General features: G+C 40.2%; 1 protein-coding gene across 1 annotated transcript; it reads left to right on the forward strand.

Moving 5' to 3' along the window:
• The first annotated feature begins 1,551 nt into the window (after positions 1-1,551).
• On the forward strand, positions 1,552-12,106 carry IL10 (interleukin 10). The gene is made up of 5 exons (XM_060233258.1): positions 1,552-1,738; positions 2,458-2,520; positions 3,207-3,359; positions 9,215-9,280; positions 11,659-12,106. The coding sequence occupies exons 1-5, from the start codon at positions 1,586-1,588 to the stop codon at positions 11,749-11,751; spliced, it is 528 nt and encodes a 175-aa protein (XP_060089241.1). The 5' UTR covers positions 1,552-1,585; the 3' UTR covers positions 11,752-12,106.
• Positions 12,107-15,835: the final 3,729 nt, after the last annotated feature.

Genomic DNA, 15,835 nt, shown 5'->3' on the forward strand with positions numbered 1-15,835 from the left:
TATTTTTAAATTTCAAAACACCTCAAGTGACATTTAAGTTTTTAAAGCTAGAATGGGCTCCTGGTCCTTCCCTGGGCTGAGCCAGCAACTGAAGTATTGTACTGTGACAGGGTGGGACAGCCAGAGTTCTTCAGCAAAGAAGAAACACATTACTAGGGTGGCTCAGTCAGTAAAGGGAAGGAAAAACAGAGGGATAAAACTTGCCTCTGAGGGAGAGAAAGGGAGGAGAGGTTGTCATGGTGGGAGACCAGCTCTTTTTGTCAGAAGACTGATGTCGTATGCTTGGAATCTGGTTAAACTGTTGTGCTTGGAATCTGGTTTATACTATTGTGCTTCAAGAGAACAAGATTAAAGGAATGGTGATATCCCTTAACAATTCTATCTAACATCTCACTGTGACTTAGCTTCATCCAAACACCAGAGTTTGGAAGAAAAGACCACTCTCCCAGCTGAAAAGAGGGGAGAAGATATCTATGCGTCTGAAAAAACACTTTGGATTATAGAAGGACAGAGTGAGGGACAGACATACTCTGCTTTGAGTTGTCTAAAGAACTTTGGGGTACAGGATCTCTTTATCTAGAGATCTGATGTGCGATGGTATATCTGGTGCCCTAAAGAAGTACCTCTATGCCTCCACCTGTGTTCAGACTTCATAAATGGAAATAAAGCAAAGACCATAGAACTCCAGTGCTCCCTCCTTCAAAGGGAACCATCCCATGTAAGCTTTTAGTCCTGGAACTTCTCAGAGAAGTGATTGGGAAGCCATGATGGTATTTTACTTTCTATACCACCCCTTCCATAGGCTCAGGTCAGAGAGAAGGGACAAAAGTTCCATGGCACTTTGTGAGAACTATGTTCTTCTGCTACTAAAGTTTGCTTTGCTATAAACTTTAAATGATTGTGTTTTAAAAGTTTTGTTTTATTATTGTAGTTGTAAAACACCTCAATAAGCCTCTGGAGAAATGGTATATAATTTCTTTTTAAAAAATAAATGAATAATACCCAGACTGGTTAAATGACATATTTAATGTAGTGTACCATTTTTTTCCTTGTAGGGGCTTTCTTCTTCTTCTAGATAAAACTTTATTTGCATGGATATTAATTGGGGAGTTTACATTCTTTTAAAAAAAACCTTAGCTTTTTCCAGAGACTACAAATAAAAAAAAATCTGAAATTGATTTGCCTACTTCAGCAGGGGCTGTAGGAAAATGAACCAAACTGGGTTTATAGCAATCTGAATGATGGGAACCCATTTGCCCATTACAAGGATATTTTTTTTAAGAGAGGGAGAATACCATTATAATGTCAAAACAACTTTTTGTGCTTACTTTATACCTAGTATAAATCCAACTTTCCTGTTTTGAAGCAAATTATGAAAAAATTGGGGGAAATTGAAGCTTGTTTTAGGGAGTCTTCACAAAAACCACTACTCATTGATGGAAAACCCCAGTGACCTTTTGGGTTTAAATGATTAACTTTAACCCAATATCCTGAGGAAGTGAGGGGGGAGGAAACTGAATATAAATTAGGGACCAATCAAGGTGATGGCATTCACATCTGGGCCACAAGGGAACTCTGTGAAGACATGAAATCTCTCATAGCATTCACTCTGCTGTCCCTGGTGCTCAACAAAGCACATTGCCAGCTCAACGAAGGCACCTGTAAGCACTTTGCAGAAATCCTGCCTCTAAAACTCAGAGACCTGAGAGTTGCATTCAATGAGATTAAAGATTATTTTGTGAGTATGATGATCACTTCTACTAGCTACTTCTTTTGCATCCCAAGGTCTGGGAAGCATAAAAGAAAAGAAGACAGACTCTCATTTGGTGCAAAGTTTAGAAGGGCAGATGGCCACATTATTTGCTTATAGTTAGAACAAAATGGGAGCTGGGAAAAATTAGTTTTAAACAATGCTTAGGTTAAATTGTGCAAATGGTTGTGAGTTTATTCCACCTTCAATTAATAGGAAAGAGAAGCCCATTGTATTTTTCCTTCACATTTATAATTGGAGATAAATGTATTAGACTATGAAACATTTTTGAGAAAATTAATTTTTATTTTTGCTACAATAAATTTGGAGAAAGTTCACAGTAATGTGTAAAGGCTGAAAGTCATCAATGCATTTTGAAAATGCCTGAAAATAGATACCTGCTTTTTCAGTATGACTGGTGTGTTTCTTAGTTTGTGAACATGTTCAAAACTTGTCTAAGATAGATTGTAAACATTCACAGAATTTTGAACTTTTGCTGCTATAAGCAGGAGGATGCAATGAGACAGTTCCTTCAGATAAGTTTTATTTAAAATTGTTTGAAGTATTTATAACTCACTTTTCTCCTGATCAATGGGACGCAGTGCTCAAATTCAAGTGCTAGCAGTAGAAGTCAGCACACAATATCCATTTGCACTCTAGCAAGTGCTTAAGCTTGTGTGGATGAATAAAACTGCCTGTTTTTACAGCAATCCAGAGATGATGAACTAGACATCATGCTGTTAAATGAAGATTTATTGCAAGAGTTCAAGGTAATGTCTTAAACACAAGGCTGCTGGGTTGTCAGAATGGTGCATCCAGGCAAAACTGAGCTCTGGCATCTTTCTTTATACACATCAAGTGTCAGACAGGAGGATCTTTCTTGTGTGGTCTGTCAGGGTAGGTGAATGTTTTCATGAGTCTGGGTCAAGAGAACTAGAAGGCATTGTTCTTAAGGACATTTTCGTTTTATAGGAGAGTCTCTGAAAGTCTATGCTGAACATCCTATACCTAAACAGATTTCTCCATGGTATTCTATTTGCAGCTAGTTTCACCTTCTTTTGAATTCTGGCCAGAAGTCAGCTTTACTGTATAATAGATTATTAGAAGCATGATTTAGAGAAGCAGAATGCATGACATTTTTATGTAATGAACAAAGCCTTATCTAGAAAAGTCATTGTCTTTCTGAAGCACTGGAGTTTTATGGGGTTGGGTGTATTTCATGCTATCTACTAGACAGACAGAGGAAGTCAGATAGACCTCCAACATTGTCAGGCTGTAGCATTTCAAGCAAATTTTCCCCATCATATATCCAGTACTTATAATAATGCTTTCTGATTTATTAAATAGTATATCAGAATGAACAGAATGTCCATATGTATATCATATGGATTATTATGAAATACCCAAGGAAATTTCTCCTTCATGGGCTCTGACAATTACAACTGTTGTCTCATAGGAGTACTTGGGCTGCCAGTCAGTGGCAGAAATGATCCAGTTTTACCTGGAAGAGGTTTTATTGAAAGCAGGCAATGCAAGCAGAAGCATCAAGCAGCAAGTGGACTGTATAGGAAACATGCTTCTGCATCTGAGACAGACACTGAAGCGCTGTGTAAGTACTTGCATTTCCTCTCCTTAGCTACCTGTGTACTGACTCACTTGCCCTGGTGGCTTGTAAAAGACTTTTCAGTAGTACAACATTCTGTATCTGTTAATTGTACAGTCGCCCTAGAGTAGAGCTAAATTCCTTTTTTTAAAAAAGTAGTAGGCTTCCTATATGAGATTGTTGTTCTCCAAAAAGAACAGCCCTTGAAACTCCAGATTCTACTTGGAACACAGCAAGCAAGATTAAGTGGTGTGATTACCATTCAGGGCTTCACAGAAGGCAGTGGATCATTTCCCCTTTCTGTGCCTTTGAATATAGCCCATTCAATGCTTTCCATTTTCAGTTTGTAAATCAGAGATATTGTGGTATCTCATGTACAAGTGTGTGTGTGACTGCAGATACTCAAGATTTTGACAGTGCAGTGATGGAGAGATATACCTTCACTGTAAATGCAGCCAAGCTATGAAGGACATTGGAATTTGAGGGTACTAGCTTCTAGCTTCTGAAATTTCACAGGGCATTCTCTAAACCAGGGGTGGCCAAACCAGGGGTGTAGTTTTTTCACACATATTGTGTGGCTCTTGAAGCCCCCACTGCCCCATTGGCTGGCTTGGAGAAGGTGTTTGTTTCTTGGAGGATGCATTTAAAGTTAAAGTTGCTTTCTTGCCACCTGTCCCTCCTCCATCCACCCATCTGTTTGCCTCCCTCCCTTCCTGTCTTGTGGCTTTCAAATATTGAATGTTCATGTCTTGCAGCTCTCAAACATCTGATGTTTTTTCTGTGTGGTTCTTATGTTAAGCAAGTTTGGCCACACCTGCTCTAAATACTTTCAAACATCTAGATAAAATACTTTAAATGAATCTGGGATACTTGTGTGTCCTGAATTTTGCAACTACTAGCAATTTCTACAAATAAATGCAGAATATTCACAGCCCAGGACACTACAGCATTCTTTCTTCAGGTATAGAATTGGCTAAAAGTGATCTGACGGGCAGACCCACTATAAGCAAAAAGACAGAAGAGTAAACTTAGTGACACATATACTAAGAAGAAGAACAGAATGTTTATCTAGACAGAGCCACTTCTTTATCACAGAGCCTATCACAGTTTACATAGTCACCCTTAAAAGTTGATCTCCCTTTATAAAGTTCACATAAAACCCTTACCTAATAGTTCTCTGTTGAATTCTAGTTGACAGTTTCAGCACCAGATACCAACATTTCTTTGCTGTGGTGTTTTCATTGTGTTATCTGGTAACAGAATGACTCAAGAACAAGCATGCAAGGCCACAGAGTAAACCATTGTGCTTAGGAAAGCAGCTAGAAATACTTCTTGCTGAGGTCTCCTCTAGGACTATGAGATATTATCACGTTACTGGTTAGAAGAACCTGGACCTCTGCCAGGGATGGAGATTTGCAGAAGTACACTGACTGTGGAACAATAGCTAAAGTACCTCTTTTGGCAACAGCAAAAGTATCCCTTTCATGCTCTCATACTGAAGTCATACTGTCTCTTTTTAAACAAAATTGCTGTATAGTCAGAACATGAAAGGAAGAAAGCAAGGTAATATAACAAGCTTTCAATTCCTGTCTTGAGTATGGCTATGTTATTTAAGGCCGCTATTGCCTCTCCTATGTTGAAAAAATGTTCCCTTGATGCACTTGCCATCCAATTTCTTTCTTAGTGTTTACTTCAAAAGTCAGAGTTTCAGTTTGCTTTTTGCCAGCTCAGGCCCCTTTCAGTCTCATTCTCATTCATGTCATTCCCCTGAATATACTCAGCAATCTTTTGATTGCTAAATCATGTGGTCAGGCTCTTGTTCTTCTTTTATCTTTTACTTTTGATGCTGTTGATTACTTCTTTTGTACTGCCTCTGGGCCTTGGTGGGCACATGCTTTCTGGTTTAATTTTTCTTTCTCCTGTATTGATTAATGGTACTTCTCCTTTCATTAATTAGCAGGAATATTTATGCTGAAAGGAGGCTCCATTTTCCTTTGTCTTATCTTCTTCCTCTGCAGTAGAAAGGGGAGGAGTCCAAAAGAGAATGTTTTTAAAGACAAAATTTGTGGTAGAGTATGAGCTTTTGTGAGTTGCTGCTCACTTCTTCAGATACAGCCATTTTGCATTTTGAGAATTTCTTCCTCTGGTAGCAGTGGAAAGTGCCAACAAGTTGCAGCCATTGTATGGGGACCCTGTATGGTTTTCAAGGCAAGAAATGTTCAGAGATAGTTTACCATTGCCTGCTTCTGTGTAACTATCTTGGACTTCCTGGGTGGTTTCCCATCCATATTCAGAGGTAGTCAGTATCCAGAGGAACCAGATGCCTATTGTGTGAGACAGGATGCTGGACTATATGCAACACTGGTCTAATCCTGCAGGACGTTTCTTATGTTCATCCAAATACTAAAATGAGGGTCAACCCCGCCCAGTTCCGCAAAGCCTGTAAAATCACTCTATTCCGGTAGGCCTTTAATCTGACATCGAAGGACTGATATGGGGTGTCTGAGATACATTGAATATAGACTGAATGCCATCTGAAGCGAGAAAATATCAGATACAATTAGCACCAGACTGTTTTAATTGTTCTTAACCATTTTAATTGTTTAACGTGTTGTATTGTTTAACTGTTAAATTGTTCTTATTTTGCTGGTTGTGAGCCGCGCAGAGCCTGCTTCGGCGGGGAGGGCTGGATATAAATCAAATAAACCTTAAACTTTAACATTTGAGATCTGATGAGGTCAGGCTAGACTGATCCATCTTCTTCCTCTACAGACCATTTATTCTTTTAACATTCATTATCACTTCTGTGCCATTGATCTGCAGTTCTACTTTCCTTCTCCTAGCGTATCTTTGTCTTGTCTTTCTAATATCTCTTCATGTTAATTATGACTTCTGGTTGGATGTCTTAGCATTGTCTAGTTTAACTTATCTAAGGATGTGATCACACAAGAGATTTGACCCGACCCGACCTAGCCATGCCTACCATCTGGATTTAATGTGTGCGATCACACATGCACTTCTGCCACAAGTCCTGCCTGTATCTACCCCTTCTTAGGACAGGTTGGGACCAGATTAAATAGCTACCAGGAAATTCTAAAACATATGTTAGGCACATTTCCCAACTGAACAGCCAGGTGAATGATACCCCACATCATGTGCGCATGAGCAGTCCGAATGCTCCTCTTGCACATGTACAGTCTGTGTCTCTCCTGACAGCAAGGTGGGGTGTAAGCCGAATTGCCCTCAAAAGAGGTTGGAGAATTAATAGGTGGGCAACTCTGGCTCAAAGGGATCTAGAATCTATGTATACAGGATTCTACTTCCAGAAAGTCATACTAAATTGACCAAGGACACTAATAAAGTAAAATAATTATGTTTTTATTACAGAAAACTATAGAACACACACATACAAGGTAATGGGTACATACTACACACATACAGACCTAAGAAAACAGAGAGAAATATATATAGGTAACACAAGGGTGGACAAACATGGTGATAATTACCAATCATAGTCTTTATAATAATAATAATAATATTTTATTTTTATATCCCGCCCTCCCCGCCAAGCGGGCTCAGGACGGCTAACAGACATGGGAGTCCCATGATTCATATAAAACAACATAAACAATTTTAAGTATATCAATTACAAATAAATTATTTAAAATAGATAAAATATATAAAATAGGTGCTAAAATACTGTAATCATAATGTACACAAGATGGCTAGATGGAAGGCTCCAATGGCGATGAATGAGGGAGATGGGGGAAGGACCCTCAACTGATCAAGTATTGGGGGCTTATCTAAACAGCAGGATAGGGGTACTGCCAGATGCACACCTGGGAGACCTTGGGTCAGAGGTTATAAGAACTACCTTGAACCCTTAGGGGGTAGGAGGTCCAAGGGCTTATGACAAGTGGTCAGATGGTACATGATGCTGTACCATGTGGTTCATTACCTCAGAGAAATGGGAGGCTTCAAAGTGACAGTTTGGGCAAGGTGTGGGTGGATGCGTGGGTGGAGGGGATTAAAACAAGCTATACAAACTTATCTGAAAGTGACAATAAAGAGTCAAATTGCTACCTAAGGTGAACCTGATCTACACAATAGCTCTAGCTCTGACTGAAGCTGTTCTTCCTCTTCTTCCTCTTCTGCTGGCACCGTCTTTGTCTATAGTTCCGTTTGACAAAAGCTTAGGCAGTCTGGCAGGATCCACACCTAAGATAAGCTTGATTAACTTATGCAGATGTTTGAGACATCTGTTGGATATATGAGCCTCTCACTTTACTGTAATGGAGTCCAGAAAACAAGATGGTTCCTGGTGGTGTTAGCCTTTGGTTCACGGAAACATATTGGAAGGCGCTTTACCAGACAGTTCATGGCGGCATGGCTTCTACCATTGCAACGACCGAGGCTGTGCACGCACAGAGCAGTTGGAAGCTCATCTGTACTTGTGGCTAACACACATCCAGAGATGTAGATTTTTATTTATTTATTTATGATTTGTATCCCGCCCTTCCCACAAGTGGCTCAGGGCGGCTCCCAACAATTAGTCAAACATAAAATTAAACAATATTTAAATATATTAACAGTTAAACATTTAAAACAGTTAAAACCTTAAAAACCAGATTGTTGCTGTAAAGCTGAGGCTTTTACTATCCATATAAGTCTCTCAGAAAATAGTGGGCAAAGTCCATTTCTTAGAGCAGATGCGTGTGAGTTGAAACTCCAGGCACTCTGGCAACCAAACTGGTGATCACAATGTCCATATAAGAAATAGGGGGGCTATTGCTCACAGGGGACTGTGTGAATACCGCAGCACGGGTCAAAGAGAACCAGCATTTTCAGAGCCAGGATACTGCCACAGCATATCTCTCATGTGATCCCATCCCCAGCCTAAGCCATTGGTCTGTTCTGTTTCATTTGCACTTCATTTATTTTCCTCTCAGTCTAGGTAGTGTTTTCCTCTCAGTCTAGGCAGTGTTTTTCTCCTCAAATACAGATGCTTGGTGTTGTTTAAAATTACTTCCCATTTGTTCAAGCTAAAAAAATTGCATTTGTAAAATTAAGACAATAATTTTATTTTCTGATTACCCCCCCTTAAGACCAGTCATTGACATTCTCAGGTTTCTGCTGCCTTGTTTAAATTACATTGCCATTTTTATGCATTCCCTGGTACAAAAGTAAAATTTCTTGGCTTGAAATGTATTGGTATTCAATTTAACTTTATTCAGCCCTCTCAGCAATAGAACAGACACTCAATTCAGATGATCCTCCAAACTGTGATTGGAGGGCTGGGACTTCTGCATTCATGCATGGCTTTGCCTTCTTCATAGCTTTGCCTTTCCTGTTTAGGCAAGCACAGCAGTTACTCGTAAGTCTCTACAGTGACCTTCAAAACCTGTTAGCCTACAGCTTGTCATGACTTCCAAAAGTCAGGAATTCATCGTATAAAAAGGAGGAAATGAATTCAAAGAATGACATGATTGTAAAAACAAAAAAAAAAGTAGGAACCATGGAATTGGAGAAATAGTTAAAGGAGCAGTTTCCTTATAATATTCTCAAGAAACTATCCTTTGTGCATAAATTGAAACAGGAAAATACCAATCCCTGAAGCATTCAAAATTCATGTATATGAGCTTTGATCTAGTTGGGCAAACCTAATGGATTTTGGTGCTCATCCATACTGGCATTAACATGAAAAGATGTGTCCAATGAAAGTTGCAAAATGCAGAGAATCAGTCTCACAAATACATGGAAGATGGTCCCAAATGTGAATCTTCCTTGCTGGTACATTAGTAATGGTACATTAGTGATACAGTGGTATAATGGTACTATTTCCTTATGCTTCCTCTTTGCAGCACAGGTTCTTAATATGTGAAAAGAAGAGCAAAACAATAAAAAACATCAAAGAAACTTATGAAAAGGTAAGCTCCTCCATCACATCACCAAACATTTTCCATTATCCTAATAAGCTTGAGAACTTTGATACTGTCTTTCACACAGTATGCAGAAATGCCAACACTGGAAGAGTGGATTACGTGTTTTCTTTTTCCATGCTTTGTGGGTAATATGTGAAGATGGACTTGATGTAGAGCCAACTCACATATCTTTACTATTACTACCAAAAGAGCATGCAAAGCCTCCCTTGCACCAGACTCTTCCAGGGATTTCAATCACTTGCAGAATTTTAAATAGTTATTGCTTATGAAGAGCACGTGAGAGGAATCACCAAGGTCGTTTTCGCACTTAGCGTTTGCTCCCCTTATTCCGCGGCGCAATTATGTCCGGATCATTTTTCTCGTTTTCCCACTAGTGACTCTTTGCGGAGTCGCCTTCCCTGAAGCCCCGGCTCAAATCGTTTTCCCACTGGCATCGACTTGAGTTCGATGCCCTGTCAATCATTTTTTTTTTAAGCGCAAGTCTGGTTGCGTAAGGACGTACTAACGTACTAACGTAACATCGAGCTGTTCCCTCCCCTTCTTTTCGTGGACAAACCGCATCACGTGTGCTGCTGCTGCTTATGGATTGGCTGCAGCTGTAGAATCCTCCACAGCCCTTTATGTATTAACGGAAGCATTCACAGTGGAGAATCCTAGCACTAGATTCCCCCCCCCCCAAATTCTGAAGTTGCGAAGGGTTTGTGTGTGTGTGTGTGTGTGTGTGGCAGCTCCCTTCCGGGTGGCGAAGCTGGGATTTCCTCCGCTCTCTTTCCCCTCCCCGGCTGGCGCTTGCAACGGGGACCTGACTGATTCCTGCTGCCAGAGCTCCCCCCCCCCGCCCCATTCTCTCCTTCCCCTTCTGTGGCGCGTGTGAAGAGCGAGCTCGCGTCTATTTTCTAACCGAGTGGAATGTAGCCAGGGAGAAGAATGCAGGACTCCAACTTCCCATTTTATACATGGCGATTTTGTGCAGCTCCAGAAATGCTGGTGGCACAGCTGAGGGAGGCATTCCCTTTTTAAAACACACACACATGAACGCTTTGGCCCGCACCGGCACTAGATTCCCCCCCCCCACAATGGTCGTTTTCGCATTATCGAGATAACGCAACAGCGAAATAACGCAACTAAAGTCAATAATAATAATAAAAAATTCTAACGAAACCAATTGAAGTGGCAATTGAGGCTATTCCAGGAGGGTTTTTTTTTCTATTTGTTAATTTCGAAATATCGCTATTACGCAAAACTGTGAAGTTTAAAAAAAAAATGGCCGTGCCGGCACTTTGGGGAAGCGCCGCGAAAGGCTGATGATTGGCCAAGGGGGTGGATGGGGTGGGAGGACGGAAAGGGAGAGGGTGCCGCCCACACAGCAGTCGATCCGGCGTGGATGGATTTCCCACAGAAAACTCCGCGGAGTGGATCCGGAGTGGATCCGGAGGTTTTCAAAAACTCCGGAAGGAGGTGGATCTAGATACTCCGGCGGGAAACCCCTGCAGCGCCGGAGCAAACCGCAGCGCCGGAGCAACAGGTGGGAAAACCAGGAAAAGATCCGGAGGTAAATGGGGTGCTACGCCGGAGTAAACGCTAGTGCGAAAACGGCCCAAGAAAAAATGTACTTCCAGGCTGCTGTGAAGCACTTCACACCACATAGACAATCAGTGTTCCCTCTGCACAGAGGCATCAGATCAGGTTGAGAACTGCAATGTTACTTCTGCATGGTGACAATCAAAAAATACAAATTAGTATGGGAGATCCTCCATATGTGAGTATGGGAGATCCCCCATAAGTGCCAGCCATCAGCCTTTCCTGTAAGTCAAAGTGGAATAATGATTGGGGAAGGAAGACTAGGCCCTACAGTGTTGCCAGAGAAGCAAGTTAATACAGTTGCAAAAAAGACTATTCCAACTCAGCCTTTCCCCAAACAGTCAAAAGCTTGGAGCAGTTGTCTTATATAATTATGCATGCCATTGAAAAATGGCTTTCATGCACCCATCATATAGAACTCAGGGATGTCCAATTATGTTAATGGGCAATAGATTTAGCCCAAACAAAAGGAAGTACTTCTTTGCAGAATGCAGAATTGACGAGGAAATTACTACCCCAGGTTGCAGTAGTATAGTAATTTTAAAATGGGATTTGGAAAATTCACAGAGGATACCTCCATTAATCGTTCTGAGTCATGATGACTAAATGGAACTTCCATCTTCAGAGGTAGTACATGTCTGACTACCAAGAAAGGTTTTGTCCTCTGTGCAAGGCATCTGATTGGCTGCTTTGGGACATTGGATTAAATGGATTATTGGTCTAATCCAGTAGGATCTTCATATAGTTTTATGGAAATAATTTTCCTTCCTCTTCTTCCTCAGCTCCAGGAAAAAGGCATCTACAAAGCTATGGGAGAATTTGACATCTTCATTAACTATATTGAAGAATATCTGATACTGAAGACAAGAAAGTAAACCTATGTATTTTCCCAACAGGAAAACTGCCATGTTTGAAATACTGTAGATTCTAAACTGATTTATATGGAAAACAGTGTTAACTGCTTTACAAAAAGCTTTTTTGGCAAATCATTAACAATGAAAAATACTATATTTTTTTAACAGATTTAAATATTTATTACTTCAGATACCTCAATTTTTGTTGATGCTTAAACTCATGCCATTTTCGGTAGAATGCCTGTTACGTAAACTATTTATTTGTTGATATATCAATACTGTGCCTGCTTCTCCTTTTATTTTCTTATCTAAGAAATTATCAGGATTGCATTGTTCCAAATAAATCTCTATAGGAAGTAAACAATTTCTGGGGTAACTTCTCTACTGTTTTTAGTTTAGGTTTTTTTTAAAAAAAAATTAACGAGCACAGTTAAAATTAAAAAAAAATTTAACTTGAGCACTGTTGTCAGCATATGCAAACTCTGTTGTAAGGATACTGAAAAATGTTGAGCATCTTGGCATTACCCTAATAATATTTGGTCAGGTATTACGAATTGCTCAAGCCAATTGACAAACATGGATTAAAATATTTTAAAACTTAAGGTCACAGGTTTGGCTCATACTAAATCTAAACATATATTTACAAAGCAGTAGTGAATATTTCCTTGAAGGCAATTGTTCCTCCCTGTCCTTCACAGCTGCTAACCCCCACTCCACCCCTGCACACAAACATACTGCTGCCCATGCATCAAAGCAGCATTTGTTTAAGTGGTTTTTTCCGCATCTGGGTCATTGTCACTTGGACAAACATAACATCATTACTGCCTTTCTTCTCCTTTTAAAAAAGGAACTAAATATTTCTCCTGCATCAAAATGACAGTGGAAGCCTTCATAAATGATTAATCATATTTCTTTAATCATAATGAGCATATTTTTGGGTATCTATGTAAGCAAGGAAACTTGGAGGGTTTTGCTTGTGAAATATATTCTAACACTGGGAAAACTCTATGGGTGATAATAAAATGTGATAAATATTGCCCTTGCCCTTTAAACTAACTATGGAATGCTCCAAGTTGAATAAAAGTGCATCCATGACTCAATTTATAGAAGAACTGAGTGCTGCACTGTACAAATTAAATCTAGCACTCATGATATATATGCTGGAAGGAAATGGAAGCCAATTAATCTTTCTATGAGGAGGAGGAGGAGAAGCAGAAGAAGAAGATTAGAGTCCATCACTTAAGCACTACACCATGCTGGTTCTCTCTTAACATGAAATCCATTTTATTTAGCTTCATATATCATACTGAACTCACTGTATATGCAGTATGCTAACAGGTTAAAATTGAGGGCAAAAATCGAAGGATTCTTTAGTCCACTGAATATGAACTTGTTTTTAAAAGGCTTTGTGTTATCCTATCTATATAAGGACCCATATTTATCTATTTATAAAGCACCATTATCTTACATAGCACTTGCTTTATTTATTTAAATATTATAATCCCACTTGTTTTCCACACTGGGACTCAAAGCCAGTTATAGAGTAAAATACATGTAAACACACAAAAATATACAAGAAGATGAAGATGAAGATATTGGATTTATATCCCGCCCTTTACTCCGAAGAGTCTCAGAGCGGCTCACAATCTCCTTTACCTTCCTCCCCCACAACAGACACCCTGTGAGGTGGGTGGGGCTGGAGAGGGCTCACAGCAGCTGCCCTTTCAAGGACAACCTCTGCCAGAGCTATGGCTGACCCAAGGCCATGCTAGCAGGTGCAAGTGGAGGAGTGGGGAATCAAACCTGGTTCTCCCAGATAAGAGTCCTCACACTTAACCACTACATCAAACTGGCTCTCTGTTACAACTCAACAGCCCCCACACCCCAATCCAAATTTAATACAAGCAATGAACCACAAGGATATTCTGAGCTGGCAATGCTTCCAATGCCACATGCCACTAGCAAAGAGGCCTTGGGTTCTTTTCCTTCAATTTGTGCCAAAAAAAGCTTATAGCTCTGACCAGGAGTTAATTTGCCTACAAGAAGGGGAGGAATAAATTCTCAGTCTTATTCAGCTAATTCAGATGTTCCCAGTTTCCTTTCTATTTTACAGACATGAGGCAGAACTCATCTCTGGCCCTTTGTATTTCTCTAACAAGTTGTGATGACGATAGATTCAGGCGGGCTGTCATGTTGGTCTGAAACAGCAGAACAAAGTATGAGTCCATTGGTACCTTTAAGACCAACTAAGTTTTATTTTATTTATTAGGGGAGGGGCGGTGGCTCAGTGGCAGAGCATCTGCTTGGGAAGCAGAAGGTCCCAGGTTCAATCCCTGGCATCTCCACTAAAAAAGGGTCCAGGCAAATAGGCATGATAAACCTCAGCTTGAGACCCTGGAGAGCCGCTGCCAGTCTGAGTAGACAATACTGACTTTGATGGACTGAGGGTCTGATTCAGTATAAGGCAGCTTCATACGTTCGTATGTTCATATTCAAGGTATAAGCTTTGTGTGCACACGAACTTCTGCAGATACAATGAAACGGAAGTTACCAGTCCATATATATAGGTAAAGGGTAAGCAGCAAATTAGCATACTGCATAATTAATATATTTAACAAACAGGAATAACAAGTTTAGGTTAGATCCAGGTGGGCAGCTTAGGTTAGCAATTGTTTGGATTTCATTCCAGGGGGAAACAGTGAAGGAAATAAATATTGCAAAATTGGAGACTGATGAGCAGAGGTACCCTTAACTGTGGAATGCTGAGAGTAATTAACTAAGACCCTGCCATTATGTTCCATCCATCTCCTCTCAAGCATGCAGGTGACTTTACAGCATCTTCTCACTATATACTACCAATGACTACCTACACTCTATTCCATTACTCTGGCTCCACATTGTTTTTGGAATTGACTCTCTTGGGCCAAAATAGGAGGGTATGGGTGAAAAAGCTAGAGACTTACTCTTTTTTAAAAAAGGAAAATGAAATATGGGCATTTAAAAAATTGGCTAAATTTATTAGTGCATGGACTCTAATCTGGGAGAACTGGGTTTGATTCCCCGCTCCTCCACTTGCACCTGCTGGAATGGTCTTGGGTTAACCATAGCTCTGGCAGAGGTTGTCCTTGAAAGGGAAACTGCTGTGAGAGCCCTCTCAGCCCCACCCACCTCACATGGTGTCTATTGTGGAGGGAGAAGATATAGGAAATTGTAAGCCGCTCTGAGTCTCTGATTCAGGAAGAAGGGTGGGGTATAAATCTGCAATTCTTCTTGCAACAGTATATCACTATAATGATATATAAGTGCCAATATAAAACATGCAACTGCCTGGGAGGGGGGGAGGGTGTACATCCAATGCCAAAAAAAGTGGCTTGAAAGAGACGAAGTTTTTCATATACACAGGTGATAGCAGAGCTGCTCCCCTTTCAGGTTTCCCTGTATTAAGAAAGGCAAGCATGAAGGGGGGATCATATTAATTTTCCCCAAGACCACCCCCCAGGAATACTACATTCTCTCCCACAACCTTATGTGTGTCAGTGGAGCCCCCCTCAACTCTTTGTTTTCATCTGTTTATTTTCAAACTTTCTTTTAATTCAGCCATGATATTTATATATTGAATATAAACATGCACAAAAACTATAAATGGGGTGCTGTGATGTGATCAATGATGCCACCAATGACTACAGCACCCTTCCTTGAAAAACCTCATTATTTAAGGAACATGCAGAAGAAAACAAACTGTCTCCTCAACTGTGAAAATGCAGAGGGAGGGTGGGATATGTGGAAGAACCATGCCCAAACTGATTCCAAGACTTGTGAATCAACTGCCAAAAAAAGCAGCATGTTGAAAAGCCCAGTGTCCAGAACAGTCTTCTTAAGATGGCCAAATTTCATCCATATAACTCAGAAGGCTCTCTTCCATGTTTTCAGTGCATTGCTATGTGGGCGGTAAATGATGACAGAAGGATCTGTGTGCAAAATAAATTCAGTCTGAAGAAGGAAAAGATGCACATCTAGGTTACTGATGGGGACAAGATAGGTTCACATTACTGCAGTTATTTTTCATGCGGGGTCACTTTTTCTTTGATGCTGAAATCTGAAAACA

Source organism: Heteronotia binoei, chromosome 2 (genome assembly GCF_032191835.1).
Source record: "Heteronotia binoei isolate CCM8104 ecotype False Entrance Well chromosome 2, APGP_CSIRO_Hbin_v1, whole genome shotgun sequence".
Lineage (NCBI taxonomy): Eukaryota > Metazoa > Chordata > Lepidosauria > Squamata > Gekkonidae > Heteronotia > Heteronotia binoei.

Coding starts and splice junctions, on each gene's coding strand:
- IL10 (XM_060233258.1), top strand. CDS start 1,586: ATGAAATCTCTCATAGCATTCACTCTGCTGTCCCTGGTGCTCAACAAA. Junction 1,739..2,457: donor ATGAGATTAAAGATTATTTT/GTGAGTATGATG, acceptor CTGTTTTTACAG/CAATCCAGAGATGATGAACT. Junction 9,281..11,658: donor TCAAAGAAACTTATGAAAAG/GTAAGCTCCTCC, acceptor CTTCTTCCTCAG/CTCCAGGAAAAAGGCATCTA.